This window comes from Fringilla coelebs (assembly GCF_963513975.1).
Source record: "Fringilla coelebs genome assembly, chromosome: Z".
NCBI classification, from domain to species: Eukaryota; Metazoa; Chordata; class Aves; order Passeriformes; family Fringillidae; genus Fringilla; species Fringilla coelebs.
In genome coordinates this window covers 80,428,910-80,451,822 of record NC_140031.1, presented here as the reverse complement: position 1 = coordinate 80,451,822, position 22,913 = coordinate 80,428,910, and the positions used below count along the sequence as shown (strand labels likewise).

General features: G+C 41.4%; 1 protein-coding gene across 1 annotated transcript in view; it reads right to left on the bottom strand.

The window, feature by feature from the left end:
- The window catches only part of SLC12A2 (solute carrier family 12 member 2), a 54,200-nt gene extending 45,417 nt beyond the window's left edge, over positions 1–8,783 (bottom strand). The window contains exon 1 of the mRNA XM_084225949.1: positions 7,939–8,783. Coding sequence (XP_084082075.1) covers positions 7,939–8,439 — 501 coding nt within the window. The 5' untranslated portion in view covers positions 8,440–8,783. The remainder of the gene's footprint in view (positions 1–7,938) is intronic.
- Between the last annotated feature and the right edge of the window lie 14,130 nt (positions 8,784–22,913).

Genomic DNA, 22,913 nt, shown 5'->3' with positions numbered 1-22,913 from the left:
TCCCCCAAAAAAACCCCAAATTTCCTTTTCCAGTCTCTCTAGTTCTGGTTAACAGAAAGCTGCAGGAGGCATGACTTCCTGCCCAAGCGTAGGGGCGACCAATCCCTTCAGTTTAACGGAAAGAAATGCAAGCAGTCTACTTGACACCTCAAGAATGCACCTTCATTTCTCCACTGATGTGTACGACGGTTCCCAGAACCACCACTGCACTCTGTATGATCTAGAGAAGTAATTATTCCTTACTGTGCACTGAATGCAATATTCCTTTGGCTATCCATTGTTGTGGAAGGAGAAACCACACTTCACAGGAAAAGTGAATCCAGGCTCTGAACACAGGTAGTTTTCACATGAGTATCTGAAACACAGACGCCTGATACACACCAGAATGAAACAGATGCAGCACTTGACTGCATAAAGCTCAAGTAAATCCAATTAGGAAGCCTCCTGCAGAGAAGTTCAGCATACTCAAGTGTAGTTCAGGAAATTCAATGTTCTGCTATTAAGTACAAAAGAGAATCCATTTCAGTCTTGTCAAGAAGTTGTTTTGGACACATCAGATTTCCAAGTCATCATAGTTCAACCCCAGCAGCCCAGCCCCAAGCAGCCACTCACTCCTTCTTCCACTAGCAGGACTGGGGAGAGAATTGAAGGGTGAAAACTCACAGGTTGAGGTGAAGACAGTTCAACAGGGAAAGCAAAAGCCACACACACAAGCAATGCAAAACAAGGAATTAATGCCCTGCTTCCCATGGTTGGGGCAGGGCTCCTCAGCCCCCTCCAGGAGAGCAGGGTCCCATCACATCATGGTGACTTGGGAAGTGAAACACCATCACTCCCCATGTCCCCTTCCTCCTTCTCCCCCCACTTTTTATACAGAGAACAATGTCACATGGCCTGGAACATCCCCTGGGGTCAATCTGGGTCACTGTCCTGGTTGTGCCCCCTTCCACCCTCCCATGCACTCCCAGCCTCCTCACCAGCATGGCCACAGGAGGAGCAGGAAAGGCCCTGGCTTTGTGCAGATCATGCCCAAGCAAAAAGAAAAACATTTCTGAATTACCAACCCTGTGTCCAGCACAGATCCAAAACAGAACACCATACCAGCTACTGAGAAGGAAATAAAACTCTACGTCAGCCAAAACCAGCACACAAGTCATCTATTCTCCACCCCAAAATGAAGGTTAATTTGAGGCATTCTTGCTCTTAACAGCTTTTGGTTTTCATCTACTTCTGCAAAACATGGTGCACTTTCTATTCAAGAAGGAAACAGGAACAAATGACCCCGTGCAGCAATAGTAAAACCCTAATAAAACATCTAATTTCCATAGAAAGCCTAGCTCAAATGTAATAAGTTCCTGAAAAATTACATTTTACCCGTTGGCTTACAACAGACTAAAAAGCCCATTGAAGTAATCCTAAAAAAATCATTTAAAGTACCACCTGAATTTTTAATGTCATCTTCTGAAGTGGTGAATGCAGCTACAGCACACCCCTGAGCCAGCACTGAGCAGGGTTGGTATTCACACAAAAAAGCACTCACTTGCACTGGCACAGCACCACATTTCAGCCAAAGTTGCCAGATTGCTTACAGTTCAAAAGCAGTATTACTAAGAATAGTCTTAGGAGTCTCTGCCATGTAGACTGACAGACCAAGTTGACTAGCATCACAGTTCCTTCACAGCTGAAACAGAGCTATTTTCTTTGATTTTAAAAAAAACCCAAACAACTGAATCATTTGAAGTAGGAGCACTGGATTCAAAGAAGGGAAGTTAAATAATAAAATGCAGATGCATGAGATAAACCCTCTTATTCAAATGGAGTTTTAATTTAATTTTTTAGAATTTCTTTACTCTTTTTGTCACCTTATCCTTAAAACAGTCACGTTTACAAGGCACAGACAATACATCCAAGGTTATTTTTAATGCATAAATGAAATGTCAGTAAGTTTGTCAGGTATAATCAATAGGGTGAAGTGCAGAAATAAATCAAACATCATTCTGGATTAAAACTGCAAAAACTGGACAGCTCCCAAAACACTGAAAGGCAAATAATTTGAAGCCAACTAATTTAAAAAATTCTTAATTGAGACCAATGACCGTAGTGTGACTGCTATTACCTATACCAAAAAGTGGGGAAAATGGGTTTGTGGTTGCTCATGAATGAGTATTATATGAGGCTGTAGGAAAAAATCTGAAGAATTCAATAGAAGATGTAGTACACTGGTTTAAAATTACTCCAAGATACTGATCTTGCCAAGCTCGTCCTCTACAAGAATGTTCTTCAAGAATGAAAATCATTTGACATCTAACCAAGTACAGTACCAAAAGAGAAAAAAAGTTAATCTGAAGATGAATTCTGCAGCCTTCCTCTTTAACCAGCTCTGAAACAGTCCATTGGGAGTGGGACACTTTTTTGTAATGTTAATAAAGAGAAAAAAAGGAAGTGTGAATTTCATCCTTACATCACTACTGAAGTTTTACTCTGAGCTGTACACATTATTTGTACAGTAGCACATGTATATAAAATTTTAAAGTAAATGAATACATTTATATTAGGAGCGCATACTCAAATGTTTTTTTATTTATGCCTGTGTGCAGTGAAAAGACTGAGGAGAACCCTTAAGTATTGGATCAGGGAACTGAACCTACAGATGCAGTACAAGATTTTGCAATTGAAGGGGTGTAGGCTTTCTGTAAACCAGATCAGATCTGTATCAGATCCAACTAAGATCTGTGACAGCAAAAAGTTCACTCCTTTCAGCAGCAGTCCACACTTGTGCTGTGAGCTATATAAGCAGCTAAATGTTCAGTTTCCAGCTTCCCTGGGACACGGGAAGAAAAGAAAAAGTACTAAGAACAGTATTAGCAGTTTGTTGAATGCAGGTCATGTTTTTTAGCATTCCATGGGTGTTCTGGACTAAAGACTTATCAAAGATTCAAGAGATACAAACATCAAGCAATATAAAAATACAAATTATACAAGGTCTTTATAAAATACAACCCCTGGAACACTAATATAATTTACTGCTGCAAACCGAGCAGTACACTCATTTTTTCCTTGATAAAAATAGTTGTACTTAAGTGGGGTATCAGGGTAAGTAAAGTGAGGATTCTTGACACAGGCTAAAAAAGCATAAAAACATTCCTCTGCACGATGCAAGTAAAGCCTCACTGAGTACAGGTGCATTAAGGTCACTGCTGTTTAAAACTGATGAAAGAACAGTTACCAATTATAGGCTTCTGGGACATACAACAGCACTGAGACCAAGACTAAGAGAGCTCCTCTTGTTTAATTTTAGTACAGTGAACTTCAGAAAGAAGATTTAAATTCTGCTCACATATATGAAGGACAGAAAGAAGGAAATGTAATTTAAATTGAAAATAACAAGGACTGAAGAAAGAAAGAGACCTCCAGACTGTAGGGCAAGATTCAGTAAGGTGGTGCAATAAAAACCATCTGCAAGTGGGTCTCGATCGTCTGTGAGAGGGAAGGAAGGAGCTCTTAAAGACAGACCTTACATAACAGGGTCGGCAAATTTTATATCCTACAATCATCTTTTAGCCTTTTAGACATCTTTAGCCAAGTTCTGCTTTCATTACAGCCTAAACAAACATAAACCACAAATTGAAAGAAAATACAACTAAACAAATATTAGAGATGCAGCAGTTGTTCAACATTCTCAAGACAAAATACATTTTTGTTAGAAAGCAGTGCCATTTCACTGTGCTTATGTTAAACATTTGAAGTCAGGTCAGAGGAAAAACTGCAGTGTTTGAGAAAATACTTAACAAAGCCCAAAGACAAATGAAAACAATTACAGTCATCCAACTTGAGTACAAACAAACTAACCTCCCCCCAATTTGTATCAGGTATACCAGTAATTGCCTTTTTTCTTACACCTGTCTCCAAATTCAAATGACAGGTGCACAGATTTTTGTGTGGGAGGAAGCAAAGCACACTTGTGTTTTTAAATACCTTGGGATTTCTTTTGTTTTGATTAATAATTTGATCCTGATGGGGATGGGGTGGAGGTGGTGTAAGGATCTTCCTCTGAGATCAGTACCTTTCCCTGCCAGTGCTCCCGGTGAGTATTTCACAAACAGCAGAGCAGAGCTGCCAGCAGAGGGCTTGGTTCACACCACATCCACTCACCACAGCTGCGAGGGACTGCACAAAGATCAAATCAGAACCACTCATAAACAGTAAAATCTAGTCTTAAGGGAAAAAAAACCCATAACCTCCCCAAATCAATGCTATACAGAAAAATCCTAAGTTATTTCAGTGGGTTACAGTGTGCAGGTCTGAATACCCTAAAAATATACACTTGTCAGAACAATAAGGTCCGTGGTATTATGACATGGTACTGATAAACTGAGGGGCACTAATGCATGTGCAGTATTTCTACAGGCTGTATCTTTATGTACAAATGTAGCTGATCCAAGAAAAGCTGTAAGACGGGAAAAAAAATTAAGAGAAGGACACTTTTCATCTTCCCATGGTCTGAAGACAGATCCCCCTCAAGAGGGCAGGGGACACCGCTGTAACAAAAACCTGCATGTCATAGTATGCTGACTTCCCTCCCACTTTTTTGCTAATAAACATCCTCTCACCTCAATATCTCCGGAGACCTGAGCTCCAGAAACACATTCTCTTTACAAGCCTGCAACTGCAACAGCATCACCAAATTCTCTCTCTCATCTCTCTAAAGCAGACAGAAATCAACAGAAATCAATACATACCAACTGGGTAAGGAACAGATTGATCACCTTAATTATCTGCAGTCAATGACATGCTAAGACAAGACCCCTCACCTGGAGCTTCATATGATCAACCAACACCAGTGTTATGCAATTCATCCACCTCAGAGTACTGCAGCATCACCCAGCTGTGTTTCCACAGCCTGTTTCAAGAATAATGCCTTTTCAATGAGAAAAGCCACTGCTGGAATGACCACACAAACACCTATCCCACCAGAACTACAGGACAAACCCTTTTGAAATGGGACCCCTCCAGTACACGTGTGTGTCTTCCTCAAACAGCCACTCTTCTTCCAACACTGCTTTTCTGTGAGAACAGAATCAGTAGAAGTGTTAGACAGATGAAGCTTCTAAACAAAGCTAAAGAAAAAATCTGTTCTATATTGGGCACTGGCATCAACAATGCTCCAACGTTGCCTCACATTTATCTACCTATGAAAAGCAAACGGAATAGCACAAACTCTGACTGCTGGATAAAATAGCTGCATTCAAAGCAGTGAACCATACCGCTGGTAAACAGTTTTGGATCACTCTTTACACAAAGTATCTGCCACTCTTGATGCACTGGGTCAAGAGCAGAGGCACAACAATAGGCTGTGCAAGCTTTATGTAAGGGTGCTAGGATGTACCAGCTCCCTTGCACAGACATGCTGTACCTGATAAATTGGTACAAAATCCACAGCTAAAGAGCAAGGTTAATTCTTCAGGCTACTTTCCCAAATGCACAGCATTATTCAGCAGTAGAGACCTGCTAGTCTGCAGGAACTGAAGTCACTTTGAGAATGGAGACAATAAGCCCCCTGACAACAGTAAAAAAAAACAAAACACACAACAGCTTTGAGAACATCTTCCACATAAAAGTACAGCACCGTCTTGATTTAACACAGGGCTCTGTCTTCACAAACCAAGTAGATAATCAGAGATGGGATGTACTTCATACTCCCATGAGATTGACATGAGATTGCCAGGAATGTAGGTATCCAATGCTATTAGCATGCACATCACAGCCTTATTAAAAGCTTTTGTGTGCACAGCTTTATCTGGAAAGTGTTTTGCTAAGTTGGAAGCAAAAATAATGGCTTCCCTTCTCCTTATAAACCTAAGTAGCTGCTAACTCCCTAACTGCTTTGGGCATTAAACATCCTCAGACAGCAAACTTGAATTACTCCACCAAACTTCAACTTAATATTCTGAAGTTTACACCGTGACTTTTTAAAAAAATTAATACTTAATATCAATTGCAACCAAAATTCCACATTCCACCCCAATATTTATTTGATGGGAGGAGGGGCCCAAGCAGACAGGATATGGCTTTAAAAAAGAAGTATCTTCACATGTACATATACCCACACTGCAGAACGAATTAGTGACACTTAAGAAATTAGTAATTTGACTTAATTAATGCTCACTATGAAACTGTTTTGATAATGATCCTGTAATTTGGTTGTCTAACACTCCTCTATGCCACAGACTACAAAGAAAATTCCTTGCCATTAATTTCTTCTTAATAAAGAAATTAAAATTTTAGAAACTGTAGTTCCAGAATATGTTGTATTCTGCACTGAAATATCTTAATGGTATCAAAGAGCTTTCCACAGTGCTACAACATTAACACACTGAAAAAGCTATCTGCCAACCTTAGAAATTTGAGAAATGTTCTGCTTACAATGCTGAGTATCCAACACCTGGTCATCCCATCATGGACCAGGAGTCAGAAATTTGGGGGAGCTGGAGGACAGGAAACCAATGTGGTTTCACATGTACTACGAGCACAGATATATGTGTTTTATTTATAGTTTACCCAAGTCCAAACACATGGCAGTACTTGTCAATTTCGATTTCATACTAGCTTACTATCAGACCACAGATCATCATTTAGCTCCATCAAAAGGGGACCTGGAAGGCAGGAGTAATTTGCAGTTATGGTTAGTAATTAACATCTGACATCTAATCTCAGATGTCACAAACAAGTATCTTTACAATACACCAACCAGTTATTTCTACTGGAACAATTCCACAGTCAGTGTCAAAAATACACTTAAACGATCACCAACACTCCCTAAAAAAAAGCCCAAACCCCACATACCAGTGCTGATGCACTGAGCAGCCTAATAATGGTGTGAAACAAGGAAATCTGGAAAGAACACACATTTCCTCATGGAACTCCAGCTATAAGGAGTGAAAAGTGGGATGCAAAAAGAAGTCCTGGAAACAAAATATTCACTTCCTTGGAATGTGGCCCATGCGTTTCTTTATTCCCCTAAACCCAGCAGAAAGACCTCACTCAAAACACACGCTCCTGAGCACAGCCATACACCAATTTTTAAACTGTGAGGAAAACAGCACTACAAGAGCTTAATCTTAATATGGAGTTAGTTTAGTGATGATAGTTTAAAAAAAAAGTCTAGGAAATTTATTCTACGTTCAGCTAAAGCTGGTCTTCTAGCCAAGCCAGCCTGCAATGCAAAGAAGGCTCTCGCTGTCAACTCGTCTCAAATAACACACGGACTCGTAATCCAAAATAGAAAAAGCCTTCAGACGCACAGCTCCGAAATTTTTCAAGCCTTGACGGCGGCGCAGGAGCCACCGAGCAGCCCTGGGAAGGCTCGCTCAGGATCTGTGCCTGTGCAGATCCAGCAGCATCCGAGCCGGATCCCATCGGATCCAGCGGGCTCTGCCTCGCCGCCGCAGAAACAAACCTCCGGCCGCTATCAAAGCAAGCGCATGTTTATTTATTTACTTTTTTTTCAGCGTCTCTACTAAATGTTTTCACTTCCCTTCCCAGACCGATTCCCATGGCGAGCCCCCGAATCAATATCCTATCCGAATCAATACCCTATCTGCTGGAGGCGATTTGGAAGTGGAAAACCTGTAAGAGATCCCAGCTCGCTGACGGGGAAAACAGACCTACGGCTCTAAATACCTCCCGCACTGGGGAACCAACTCCCAAAAGCACGTGTGTGTGAGGGGATGGATACCACTGCGTCACGAAAAGACAAAAAAAAAATATATATATATAACAGAACTGAGACGCAAGCTATGCACCCGGGCTATTTGCGCCTGCTCGAAAGCGAGCTTTCGGCTTTTTTTTTTTTTTTTTTTTTTTTAAGCTTTTTCTGCCGACACACTCCGAGAAGCCGCCGCGCCCCCGGCGCCGGGGGATCCCGGGGGCCGCTCTCACCTTGTCCAGCTCATCGTGTAGCTCGGCCAGGCTGGGCCGGAGCAGCTTCTCGCCCAGGTCGGCGGCCGTGTGCCGGTAGTGGTCGATGCGGGGCACGGCGTCCATGGTGTTATGGCCGAAGGTGCGCAGGTAGTAGGTGTTGGTATGGGTATCATAGTAGTAGTGGTGGTGCCCGCCCGAGTGCAGGCTGCCCTCGCTCATCACCGTGTCGCCGCCGTTCTGGACGCCGCTCACGTTGCCGCCCTCTGAGCTGCCTCCCCCGGGCTCGCCGGGGCTCTCGCCGCCGGCCGACGGGTCCACGAAGTTCACCCGAAACCTGCCCTTGGCTTCCTCGCCTCCCTTACCCGCCGCGCCGATGTCCCCGCATGACTTGCGGGGCCCCTCGGCCACCAGGTCCACCTGGAAGCGGCTCTGGCTCGGCGTGGGACCCAGTGGCTTGCCCAGCGCATCCTTGGAGCCCTCATCCCCCGCGGACCCCGCTGCCAGATCCTTGCCCTCCATGCCTTCCCCTCGCTCTGCGGCCGCCACTGCTCCGAACGCCCCTCCCGGCCGGCGGCTCCGCTGCTTTAAGCGGCCGAGCAGCGCCCCGGGGCTGCCGCAGACACAGCGCCGCGCCCCGCCCCCGCCGCAGCGCCAGGTGACGGTGCCTCCGGTCCCTCCGCCCGATCCCGCTCTGCCCAGGCAGGAGCGCGGTCGCTTCCTCGGCTGGCGCGGCGGGAGGGATGCGAGGGGGAAAAAACCGGCGGCGCCGCGCAGGCTCCGCCCGCTCCCGGCTAGCAGCGGAGGGGGCGGCGGGAGCGCGTCCCCGGCCGGGCGGCGGCGGCTCCTCCCGCCCGCACTATGGCGGCCCCGCCGCATCCGCCCGCGGCGGCGCTGGGAGGGGCAGGGGGGGCCGCGATCCCGCCCGGCACAGCCCCGCCGGCCGCCGCCACGTCTCGCGAGAGGAGCGTGGGGGCGCTCGGAACCGCGCGGTGCCTCACAGAGCCCGCTCCCCTCGGGAGCCCCCGAGACCCCTCACGCACCCACTCGGTCCCTCACACACCCCGGAGCGTTGACACACAGCCCCGGACCCCCTGAGACACCCCCGGAGCGTTGACACCCAGCCCCGGACCTCCCATGCACACCCCCAGATCCCCTCAGACACCCCCGGAGGGTTCACACACGGCCCCACCTCCCTTGCACACCCCCGGAGCCCTCACGCACCCCGGACCTCTCATACACACGCCCAGATCCCCTCAGTACCCTCTGCAGTCCCTCGCACACACCGCAGGACTCCTCATACACACCCCCAGATCTCCTCAGAACCTCCATGATCCATTACACACCCACACCCGGACGTCTCACACACCCCTCACAGATACCCCCAGTTCCCCTCACACACACAAACCCAGAGCTCTCACATGCCTTGGTGCCTCACACCGCCCCTCGGACCCCTCATACAGCCCTAGATCCCCTCACATCCCTCCTGTTGCTCACACACACCCACACACCCCCTAACAAACCCCTGGTTCTTCACACACCCGACGAGCCCCCTCACACCCCCCGGTTCCTCAGCCACCCCACGGAACCACAAGACTGGGTCAGGCTGGAAGGGACCACACGGGGTCATCTGCTCTGGTCTCTCTGCTCCGGCAGGGTCATCCCAAAGCACATGGCACCGGATTGTGGCCATAAGGCTCTGGAAAGTCTCCAGAGACAGAGACTCCACACCCTCCCTGGACAATCTGTTCCCGTGCTCGGTCACGGCACAGGGAAGAAGTTCTTCATGCTCAGGTGGAATGTTCCTGTGCATCAGTTCCTCCCCTTTCTCTCGCCCTGGTGACTGACCATCACCAAACCGAGCCCCGCTCCATCTCCCTGGCACCCCCCTCTCGATATTTATAAACAAGGTTGAGGTTTTTTTTCTCAGCTGCCTCTTCTCGAGGCTGAACAGGCCCAGCTCACTCACCTGTCCTCATGAGAGATGCTCCAGTGCCCCCATCATCCTCATTGCCCCCAGACCTGCTCACACATTACCGGGTTCTTCACACACCCCCTGCACCCCTCACACCCCTGGACCCCTTCACACACCCCCTGGTTCCTCAGACACCCCCTGAACCCCTCACCCCTCCCAGACTCCTTCACACCCCTCCCGGATCCCCCCTTTTTTACCTTCCAGCCTCTGGATCTCTGCCAATTGCACTGTAAAAACCACTTGCATAATAAATCTAATGTCAGTAATGCCTTTTTCTGTCTCTTCTGCTGCAGCTTTTTGTCCCTGTTCTCTTCAAGTTTATTCTTTCTCCAGAAGAATACATGGTTCTTTAATTTGAAAAGTGAAGCCGTTCTGCCTCCTTGCTTTCACTGGAACATAAGTGCCTGGATAATCCATTAAAGCATATGAAGTTGGCTCTTTGTGAAAAGAAACCTCAGATGGGAGTAAAATACTTCAGCTTCCATAGTCAGAATTTAAACAGGGGCTCACCAGTGATTTTTCATTGTGTATTTCTGTTGTCTTTATACCTGAAGGTAGCAGCTCACAGAACATCATGAGAGGTGGGCTATGTCTCCAAAACAGTTTCACCTTATTTTGGTTGCTGCAAATCATCAAGCAAACATTCACTTCAGCCAGGCCTCTTGAGCAATGCCACCTCTTTATGTCAGTGACATTTTCGTTGGTACTTCTAGGTTCCAAATCTTTTTTTTTCCCCCGATGTGAAGTTCTGTATATTTTCTCCCTCTGCCTAGCAAACTCTGAGTGCCAACATCCATTTTCTAGCTCACCACATCTCTACTGTTTTATTTCAATTAACAACAAACCTGGTGACGTCATCCAACAGAAAATGACTGGAACTATAAAACAAAGCTCGGTTTTCCATAACAATTAGAGGAAGAAGTATTTCAATTCTAGGGATGTGTACATGCCTAAAAAAGCTAAGGATGCCTCAGTAGATTAAAAAGATGGGTACACTGATCCTTCTTTGTTTAAACACACTCTGGAAAAACAGAAAAAAATCACTTCAAAATGGTTTTGAGACATTATTTGATAGACTCATAAATTTAAAAAGAAAAAAGATAAAATATTTGAAACATTTGGCAAATTTTCAGAGTGTAAAGAAAAAAATATCTCTGTACAAGCTGGAAAATAAAAGGTTAGACCATGGTGAAGTTTTTTTACTTTTGTCAGGGTGAAAAGGCTTGTCAAACAGCGGATGATGAAGATAACGAGTCAAAATAAAAGATTTCTGTTCTGAACCGAAAGTAAACAGCACCTAAACAACAGATGATATGCAAAGAAAATCCACCGTACATTTTTCATAAGCAGACATAAACAGATCTTGATCAACATCTGCATAGAATGTCATGTGATAAGGTGTTTGGAAACAGTTTAGACTTGGAAATGGCAATTTCTGTCAGTTCCCTGTATAAATAAGTGAAAGCAGCGGAGAGAAGCAGCTGGTGAAATCCCATGGATGTTATACGGTTGATGATGGTGGGATGGTACTGCAATATTTAGATATTTTTAAAGGACACTCTTCACGGACAAGTGGATGTGTGTTCCTTAACATTCTGTGATTCCATGGTTTTATGAATGTGAGATAACGCTAAATACTGGCTTTGAAGAAAACAAAAAGTTGAGGATGCTACCACAGCCCCCAAGGAAGACAAGGGAATGGAGGACATGAGGAAAAGACTGATGAAGAAAATGCAAGCCTCTCAGAATTAAAAGGATCAAAAAGATGAGGAATTACTACTGTATGAGAAGCTGGCAACAACAGCAAGAGGAAGGTGAACTGAGATTTCATCAGGGTTCTGGGACTTCATGTAACCCATGAGAAGGGTGAGAGATTCTGTGGCTGTAAGTGAGAATAAAGGGTACACAAATTCCCATTAACTGCTAATTAAAATGTCATCGGTAGTAAGAAATATACTTTGAGGGAAAAAACCAAAATAGTCACTTTAAGCTCATAATTAAATGGTTTCTTACATACCACTGCTTAAAATAGCACTGCAGTAGAGTTTGGGTGTTATTGGTAAAGAAAATAGCATAACACATTAAATAAAAGCAAGTACTAAATTACTCTTATTTTGGCCAAGATTGTTTACCACAGAACATGAGTAATTGTTTTTTTTTTCTTTAGAAAGGGAGGACGGAGGAGCTGTGGAAGTTTTCAGTATCTTTTGACAAACTTTTTCTGCTTTGAGCTTGCCATTTCCAGATACTTCATAGGACTCACATTTGATAAATAATGTGAAACACTGGAAAATGCAAACACTTTATTGCCGTTATGATTGTTCTGGTTGTTTAGACTAGATCTCACTCCTGTGTGCCTCTTTGCCAAGCAGAAGAACTGTAATTTTAAGTCTTTCTCTTCCAAAGTGCAAGCTGATGACAGCAACTCATTTTGCCAACTGGATAGAGCTTTTTCTTCTCTGAGGGCTCTTTATATCATCATCATCATCCACTGGCCTTAGGCTCTTGATGGGCTTGCTGTTTCAGATCTATATGCTAATTTAATTTTTTTTCTGTATATTTTTCTGTATTGGAGCATTCATCTCATGCTCATGATCTGTTTTGACTTGGTTTTAATACATTTCAGCTTTTGCACAGAAAAGGTTTTCTCTAGTAACTTGCCTTATTCCTGCTGTTTGTTTGTGCCAACTTCTCAATCTTTCTCAAGACATTCTTGATTGGTGATACAAATTTGTCATCTCTCTGTAATTATTTTTTTTTTCAGCAATTGGCACCTGTAAGAATTCAACTCCTTTTAGTCTCCTCATGAGCTTTGTCTTAGGTCAGTTTCCTTATTTTTTTTTTTTTCTTTTCTTTTTTTTTTTTTTTTTTTTTTGGTGAGCACAGGTGGATTTTTGAATTTTTTGTGCTTTTTGGTCTTGTAGAGTAAGCTTAAGTCACTGTTTCTGTGCACTTCTTCAGTGCTCAAATTTTAGAGCAGGCTCTGTGCATGTGCTACTTCAACCAAAATGAGGATATTTGCCCTCTTGGATTGTCATCTACCTAATTGTTCCTTAATGCAGTCATCATTAGGATGTAAAAAGGTTGTTTTTTGCATCTTGTCCTCCATTTCCTCAGCTCATACACAACCTGATTCTTTGTTCTGCTTTTTTCTTAATTTCCTTTATATTATTTCTTTCTTTCTATTTTTTTCTTCCTGCTCATTAGAAAATAGAGGCAGAGTTAACATTTGTATTCTCCTACTGCGCTGTTTATTGTGTCCTTTATAATTATTAGAGGTGTTCGTCCAAATCAGGTTCCAGTAATAATTTATTTTCCAAGAAATCTGGATGAAGTCCTAACAAATACGGTATTGTCATGTGGTAACTTACCTGTATTTGTATTACACTAATCCTGGCTTACAAGAAAAAAAAGGTAATTGCAGCAACACTTTTGAAAGGCTGCCAGATAAATCCTATGATTAAGACACTTAGAAATGAAATCCGTTTGCTGGCAGCCGGATGTGGTGCCGGAAAATCTCTTCCAGGGGGCCTTTCTTGTTCTGTTCATGCCTTAGATGTGTCCCTGTGTGTCTTCAGTATTTCACTGTCCTTGTTTTTAGGGACCTGGTGGAAGTGAGACCACCACCATAATTATGCTAGTCCTAAAATTTTAGTGTTTCTAACATTCTCTGAAGACTGACGTGCAAGATACGTTTTGGATAGCTTCTTCAATACTCTGTCACCAATGCATTTTCTTAGGAGAGAGGTACAGGGTACATCTCATGTCCATCCAAAAGTGGAAGTTTCTGCAAGATGCCGTGTGATTTTGGTAGCTGGACAAAGGATATTCAGCACCTGCTCTCTGCCCTGAGTGTGAGCTTCCATGTCTAGTTTTAGGGTACTGGTTTATCTTTAAAGTTCTGGTTGTCTTGGTACCCAAGAAACTGCCTTTCATCCCGTGCCCATAACAGTCTGGTTGAGACCAGCAAAGCCCACAGGCTCTAGAAACCACTGCCAAGGTGTGCATGTGACACAGGGAGATTAAATGCAAAGACAGACCTTATAATTATGAACTTCAATTACCACATATCATTCAGAGCACTTATTGTCTGACTCACTCCTCTTTTTGCCCAGCATTTGAACATTGCAGTGTGTATGTATATGTGTTAGGAAGAAGAAATTATTCAAAGGGAGATGGAATTCATTATTTTCAAGTGCTGCAGCTATAGGCAGATGCATCAGGAATGATTTGAGAATATAAATGAACTTACTGCAACAATTCTGGAAATAAGACAACAAACAGGCCTTTTGTGCAGTATAATGCATTTTCAAAATAAAATTATGTTCTTTTTGATTTTGGTTTTTTTGTTGTGTTTCTTTTGTTGTAAAGTTTTACTATTTTCTATGTCTCAGTTTCTAAGGAATTTTATCACAGATGAAGCTGCAGGCTATCACTGAGGTGCTACTGAAATGTAAAGTGGCCAGCCTGAATACTCAGTAACTTCAGTCCAGACTACAGAACACTAATTTTGATTCCAAACCAAGCAGCTGAGCTGCTCAGGACAGAGCTCATACAGTCTATCTCACCAGAGAGCCTCTTGTTTTGTTTCTCTGTGAGCTAGGAACCTGTTCTGATAGTTTCTTTCTGACACCTCTGTGTGAGCAAAGTCCATTTTGCCTATTTCAGTTCCTTCATCAGTTCATCTCTTTGCTCTATAGAGCTACAAGCAAGAAGTTGTCTCACACATAAAGCTTCTGAAGATTGTAGCCTATAGTCATGAGATAGCCAGAAGACAGGGATAATGAAATGTGTTACCCTTCAGGGATATAGCTAAAAGATTTCTGTTTCTCATTTTTCCTTTTTTAAAGTTTTTAGTTGTTGTTGTTGGGTTGGTTTTTTTTTTGGTTTTTTTTTTGATTGGTTGGGTCTTTTTTTTTTTTTGTTTAATTACTTAATTATGTTTCCAGAAGATAAAATAGTTTCTATGTCTTTGTGTCCCATTCATTATCTGCTGAAATGCATGTCCTGTGGAGCAAATACCCGTTTTGTAAAGAAGCCAAAGGACACAGGTTGGCCAGCAGCCCACCAGTGTCCACAGATATCTATATTTCCAGAAGCTCAAGCCAGCCAACCACATTCTACTCACACAATTAATTTTCAGTCCTTTACTTTTAATTCTTCTTGTACTATCACAGTTGGTCCATTAATATTTTTTATTTTTTCATATTCTATAAACTCTCATTATCAAAATTGAGTGGAAGTTACCAATAATTTATGCTACAGTCATCCTTTTGGTTTTTTTGGGTTTTTTTTTCACTTTGCCTACCTAATTCAGTGTTTAGAAAACTCCTTGTTTTTATCCTGCCTTGTAAAGCTTAAAACTGAGTGGTTCAGGGTGGAGGGAAAAGTCCAATTGTTTGAATGGAAATCTCGATACCCTCCTCTAATATGATGAACAAAATGTGTTCCATATACCATCTGCAGCAGGTGTAGTTAGTCCAGTATTTTATAGATTTTTTTTTTCATGTTAAAACGAGGATTGCACTGCTTCTATCATGTGTCACCAAAGTAATCTCTTACCCCTCAGCTTTAATTCATATTCAGATCTTTAGAGGAGTATGGTATATGATTGGGATGTGTATGGTACATATTTTGCATCAGAGGAGATCCTGGGATCCAGGGATCCTTGGAGACCAGGCAGGGAAGATGAACCTTTACCACATCCCTGACGATGTCTGCACAGGGAGCATGTGTCCAGCCTTTGGAGTGCCGCCACTGGGAGCAAATCAAGGAAGCTTGTTCATAATCAGTTTTAATAACTATTCTCTCCTTTCATCTCCAGAACAGGAAATTAGTGTAGGAGCACAAAGGAACCAAGGTGCAAGAAGATACAGTGGTAAAAGAATGTATTCTGACTTGAACCATTTCACAGATGGGAAAACTGAGGCATAGAGAGATGACAGCCCGAATCGAATCTACTGTGTGAGAGTGGAGGTGGATTATTTTGAACACACAATACCCTCTCAGTTTTCATTTCCACATTTTTGTTCCACCCACAGATTCATTGGGGTAATTGCTAATACTGAAGGCAGTCAAATCCATTCTAATCTTATAAGCACTGGAAGCTGAAAACACAGTTTTGTAGCAATGCATTTTTTTTTCCCTTGCTTTCAGGCTAAGAAATACAGATTGCATTACAGATACTAGTTGTAGGTCCTTTGTGTAACTTTTAAAGATATGTTGGCAGGATAAGTTGCTGTATATTGTATTCCTGAACAATGCCAAGTATTTTGGTCAAGTGTTCTTTTTTCTTGGGGTATTTTTGTATGTGCTATTGAAGTCTTTGAATGCTCAGATAGTGACTCACCTGCATCCTTTCAAAGAGTTTATCACTAATCTCTGAAAATCATTACACCAACATTTTATTTAAAAAAAAAAAAAGAAAAAAAAAAAAGTAGCCCCATGTCTTTTTATAGGGCTAGAATCCAAATGCTTTTCTTATCATTAAAAATGTCTTTGAACTCTTTCTCTTGGATAAGTTCAGGGTGACCTGAATGAATGGTCCCTGGAAGTGCTAAGGAAATTTATTGTTTATGAAAATTAATTGAAAAAGATAGCATGTAGCTAACATGTATATGACACTTCCAAGTAAACATGATTGTTTCAAAGGAAAAAAAAAAAAAATGAAAACCCCGTTGTGGTGCAAAAAGGTGAAAAAGGATGAAACCTGTGAGGGTGGCGAGGCCCTGGAACAGGGTGCCCAGAAAAGCTGTGGCTGCCCTAGCCCTGGAAGACCAGGTTGGACAGAGCTTGGAGCAACCTGGGATAGTGGAAGGTGTCCCTGTCCAGGGCAGGGTGTTGGAATGAGATTATCCTTAAGGTCCCTTTCAACTGAAGTAATTCTATGGTTTTATTACTTTATGATTCTATGAAATTGTTATAACAATATTCAGTCAGCCACTCATCCCCATTTAAATCATACAGTTTGATTAGTCTGCATTAAAAAAAAAAGCACAATAGACAAAACTTTCCAGTTTTCTAGAAAATAGAAATAAAATAGCTTCTATAGCAGAAATAAAAGTGCTTAGAAGTGGAAAAATTAGAGACAAAGGCTGTGGTTCTTATGATGGGTCAAATAGGAGGGAGTGTAATACATGTGTGCAAAATGCTGTAAGGCACTTGAGGAGGGAAAATAGGGAGCTACAGTCAATCTTTCAACTGTAACAGAACTATCAATTAAGTTAAAAAATGATGACATGCAGCCTAATAAGCTTGCAGATGCCATAGACTTAGGTAGGTGGGAAGAAGGGACTAGTCATTTAAATGACCAATAAAACATCAGCAGTTTTCAGGCAGAGGAAAATATTAGAGCTCTTAATCTTTTTCTGTAAAAATATATGTGAACTCTTATCAAGGATTATACAGAATTCCTCCTCAAAATCAGTGTATAAGTTGCTATCTGAATTTTCTCATGCTTGTGTCTGGCACTGGTCCCCTCAGAGATTGGATTTCCAGATGATGTTTGCATTAACTTACTCATGTAGTGCTCCTGCTCCTAGGAAAGCACCCCTATTCAGAGGGATCTGGTGGAGAAAGTGGACGTCAGGTACCTTTATAAATGCTGGGAAACTAAACTGGCAGCACAAAATATGATACAAATCCCGGTAGAAATGTTCAAAAGAGAATCTTCTTTTATCATTTGCTTTTCCCTTGATGAAAGGTACCTAAAGCACCATTGAAACAGACAGTGACTTGCTGCTGCTTTGATCGATTTACTGGTTCATAGTTTCAAAACATCCTCTAGGCAGCTCATTCAGACCAAGAGGGAGAACTTCTGCTGTAACTATAGCTCATTCCCATCCCACATGTCATATTGCAAAATCTGTTTTATCCAGTTTCAAAAATAACTCCTTCAAGAGTGTCAAAAAACATATGGCAAACATCACCCCCACACATCACATTCTATTGTCATCACCCATTTATGTCACAGGGAATTAATATCTTAGGCACTCCTTAATCTTCAGGATGGACTGGAAAAAAATGCAGTAGAAATACTGTCCTGCAGTATTTCTCTCTGCACATCCTCTACTTTTGAAAATCCTCTACTTTTGAAATCTGGTTATCCTTCTCAACTAGAACATCAAAATGCAAAAATAACTTATTTTGTCTTTTGGCAGTGCTTTTTCTTACATCTTTACTCTGTCAGCAAGCAGCAGTTTTTCCTCCTGTCCCTTTATGGTATGATCTCTTCAAAGAGTATTTTTGTTCTGTTTTGTAATGGATATGATAACTGATTCTTCATTCCATTTGTGCTTCTATTTGCCCTGTAAAGACAAACCTTGGTCCTTGTGTGACCAGCTACCTTCCACAGCAGAGACTGACCTTAGACAAGGATTTGCATCCATTCTGCCACTGTCTTGTCTCATTTATGTGAGAAATTCTGAAACCCTATCTGCTTTTTTCTCCTAAAGCTATTGCTACTGTCCTGTTCTATATTCCTTGTCTTGTTCTGTTCTGTCTTTCCTCTTGGCCTTCTTCAGCAATAGATCTTGAGGTTTAGCAGGTTGAAAGGTATCTGATCCCAGATTAAGTTTTCAGTACTCTAGGCCACTGAATTTTAAAAAAATCTTAATGATCTGTACTGTATTGAAACAAATATTCAGTTGAATAGCTAGACACCCAACTTAGCAAATTATGTAAGGATGTGTTTGTCTCCTGTGCCATTCAACAAGGCCCTGAAGAATGAATTCAGCATTAAACCTGCTGAGGCCCACTAAGGTCAAGCAGTTTGTTTGAGAAACATGCCAAACAGAGGTGGATTGCTGAAAGAAATCCTTCATTTTGCAGTTTGGAGCAGGGGGGGAAAAAAAAAGAGGTAAAAAATGTAGACACTATCAAGGAGATTGGAGTTCTAGATTGAACACTTTCCCTCTCATGAGATATATTTAAATATTGTCACTGAAGTTATTAATTTGGTTGCTTTTTTGTTCTTTATTTTTTAAGGAAGTGTATTTAATGAAAAATAGAAATAGAACTGAGTAATGATATTTATATTGAATTTATCTGGATTTAGTTTTCTAGCAACTCAGCCTAGTTGAGAGGCACAGACAGTGATCCTCAGAAAAGATTCTCTAATGGTTCATGTTGTGTTTTTCCATTTGACCTTCAACTCCTGCTCCTTGGGTGAGCACACACAGTCATCCATCCATAGCATTGTAACATGCTCTTGTATTAAATATAAGGAAGAATTCTACATGCTGTTTGGGGGAGACTTTTGCAGGTAGTAACACACAGCATATTTAATGGAAAGCAAAGTATACATTTCAGAAATGTAATTGTAGATAGAAAAATGTGGGCATTTTTTCCAAGTTCCTACTTTTATTACAATATGGATGGCACCCTTACTTTGCTAAGCTGACAGTTATTTCTGTTTAGGTAGAATAGTGACATATATATTGTCCTGTTCCAACAGGAGAGCAGGTGTTCTCTTTTTTAAATGAGCAAAATAGATAAATGTTGAAACTGGCATTTTGGAAGGCTTGTTGCTCCACTCATTCCTTAATTCTCTGTCAACAGGTTGATGAAGTGTTGACATTTCAAACATTTGGCAACTAGATACAAATACATTGTCTTGTTAATTTGCAAAATATTACTATTTTATCTTCATACTAAAGTGTAGACATTATTAAATATAATTTAAGACACCAGAAAGTCTTCCCTAATAAGATTACCTGAAACCTTATACTTAGCAGTGCTCTGTGAAAACTGCAACTTTGACTTCATAATCTAATAATTTTGCTTGTGTTTGCATCTTCTCTTCAGTCAGATTTCTGGTAATATTTCAGCTTTTTTTTTTTTTTAATTGAAAAACTACAATAAATAATTTTGTTCCCAAAGAGAAGGAATTACTTTTCTCAAAGAAACCAGAATGACTTCAAAACATGATGTAATATAATCATTTTACCACCTTGAACAATGAAATGAAAAAACAAAATTACATTAAAACTGCTATGTTAGCTATGAGTACTTCACATAATGTTGTCCTTACAGTTCTGGAAAATACTTACTTGTTTGATAAATAATATTTTAGTGGATTAATGACTTTAAGATAACTGACTCACAAATACAAATATGATTCCCTGAGAGTCCACAGTAAAAATTTTGTTTTCTGTTTATCTAGTATGCACAGGAAGGAAAGGTCAGGGCTAAAGGCAGAAAGTTTAGAAATCCAGGACAAGAAGTTATGATACAGTATGTTTTAAATTTGTGCAGCTGTTGCTATCCCTCTTTCTGTACTATCCAGATGTACCAAAGTTCTTGTTTTTAATATGGCTAATGTCAGATTGAACACTAAACATTTCACACACACAATTAAGTCACTTTTGATTTCTTCACCTTCATTCTGACTTGGACATGGGTCAAATTCAAGACCTGTTTTTTTCCCAGTTGGCTTATTCTGCAGATATCAGGGCCAAACAGCAGTACTAAGAAAAATCTTAGGTTCTTCTGGATAATTTTTCCATTGTTCTGCAGTGACATTGTCTTTAATTTACATTTATGCTGTGCTGCTTTTTTAAAATCTAATTGAAAAAAATTGAGTAAATGAAATTAAATGTTTTGCTAATTTCCTTATTATTGAAAAAAACCAAAGCAACCCACAGATCAAAATACATTATCAATCTGTTTTAGTCCTAATCTGTCTGTGAAATATTGTAATCTTTTTTCAAATTCTTTTCAGGTTTGATAATAGATACCCCTTTATCTTGTTCTGAGTTTTAGTGGGTCTGTAAGTTAGTATCTTTCTGTCAGTTGTATTTTTCTAATATTTATTTTCAAAATGTAAAGTGGCATTTCTTCAAAATAGTGAATTTTCAGAAAAAGCTCTAGAGGTTCATCATCACAATGCACCAGCTGAGATCTACCCCAGTAATCCACAGGAACCATAGGGAAGATAAAACATTACCACTCTTGCATTAAAACTTTGTTGGAAATGAAAACTCAACCCCCTATTTATTTATTTATTTATTTATTTATTTATTTATGATACAGGAAAGCAGGGGTTCTTTAGTTAAATATAAATTAATGATGACAGTCTGATTTAGGTAGTATAATATTCAAAAATTATGAATGTACACATTGACATTTGCCAAAAATGTTATAAGCCATGTGACTAATTTGGTCTCAATATTTTGTTGTCTTCTTAATTTTGCAAAAGAAATCCTGTACTTTGTTTTTTTTCTTGGCTGGTAAATATAGGAGTAGCTACTTTGAATGTCAAATTATTACCAAAGATTCAAGGATGCAAACAACCTTCAGACAACCAAATCAGATGCTTCCTCAGTGGTGTTCCTCCTTGGGAAAGTATGCAGGGAAAATTCTTTCCTCTCCTTCTTGCCATTTTTCTCCTGCCGGGGTAAAGCTGGTCTTTTTCTTCCTCTGCTTTCTCTCTCTTCCTCCCCACGGTCACTTTGAGCCAGGTCTTTCTTTTGCTCCCCATCTTAGAGAGCCACCGCCATAAACATGACTTTTAGCCAGCAGAAATCCATTCTCTGTGAATAAACTTGCTGCTTTTATTCCTCATTTCTCTTTTGCAGGACTGGCCTGGATGGGAATTGCCCGAGGACAGTAATGGAACACCCTCTTCCAGAGCTCCCACAAGAATTGTCTCCCAGTGCCAGCATCCTACAATTGGCCTGTGCCAAAGCACCTTGTCCTCCCCTTCTGATGGGAACACGAGGAACTTGCCTGCCCTCAGTAGACAAAGCACTGTGTTAGCCATTCCAGTTAAAGGTTAACTCTAAGAGCCCTTCGGTTTTGCAATCCTATTCTCTGAGGGAAATAATTTGTTTTACTGCACAGAAGCCTCAGTTCACATGAAATGAATTATTCTGTTCAGCTGAGGTACCTCATCCTCCCAGAGTCAGCCTGGAATTGGTGTGGGGGAGAACATCTAGGAGGCAGTCAGCCTACCTGGCTGTTCCAGCCCTCCCTGCAGAGGGTCCTAACTCCTTCTGCTGGCTGTGCAGAGCAGATTGGCCAGCTCAGTTCTTAAACTTTGCAAAATTAGGCAGCTGGCATGCAACCCAAGAGGTTTAGTCAGTGATTGCATCGAAACTCAGGATTGCTGATGCTGCCAGGTGAGGAGAGGACAGAGCAGGATTTTATCACCTGTTCTGTGAGGAGAGACCTGTTTCACACAGGATTCTACCCCTGGACAGTAGAACCTTTGCTTCTCGATTCAATGTGTGCATGTTTCTTCTTGATTTTTTTTCCTCCCTCTTGAAAAGAAGCAGTAGGGTTATTACAGCCCCAGGTGATGTAGAGAGGCACATTTGACCAAGAAAAATGTGCAGTGGACTGAGATCATGAGAGAACAATAATGGGCAGGGTGGGGAGGAAGGAAAACAGATTTTTCAGAAGGTGTGTAACTGTAGCTTTGGGATAAGACAAATCGACTGCCCCAATGACATTCAGAATATTTGTTTGTCCAATAAAACCCGCAACGGTAGATTTCCCACTGCCTCTCTCTCATCTGGTGTTTAAGCAGCTTTGATTTTCTGCCCTTGGAGAGCTTTTGAGCAGACGTTTGCATCTGCCCTGCCCTCACACCACAACGTTCTCCAGCCTCTGACATGAAGGCGTCATTGTTGGTGTTTGTTCTGCCTTTTCATATCTAGGCAATCTTTCACCTAGCCAGGGCAGGTGTAATGTCAGGCTCATTCCATGCCAAAAGTAGCAGATACATGTTCCTGGATCAGTCTTTGCATTCTTATCCAACTTGTCAATACCTACGTAATATGTTTTCATGGAATTTTTTTTTTTATCTGTACCACGAGCTGCAACATGTAAATGTTTGTGTCTGCAGTCAGTATGTACTTTTCAGGGACATTTTTGGAAAAAACAGGGTAGTACTTATTAAAAGACTATCTCCTTGTTAAACAAAAAGAGCAATTAATTTGTGTTACTGCCACCATGATGATAATATTTTATTAATAAATACTGAAACTTTTAGAAGATCTGGTTTTGTTGCTGCAATATG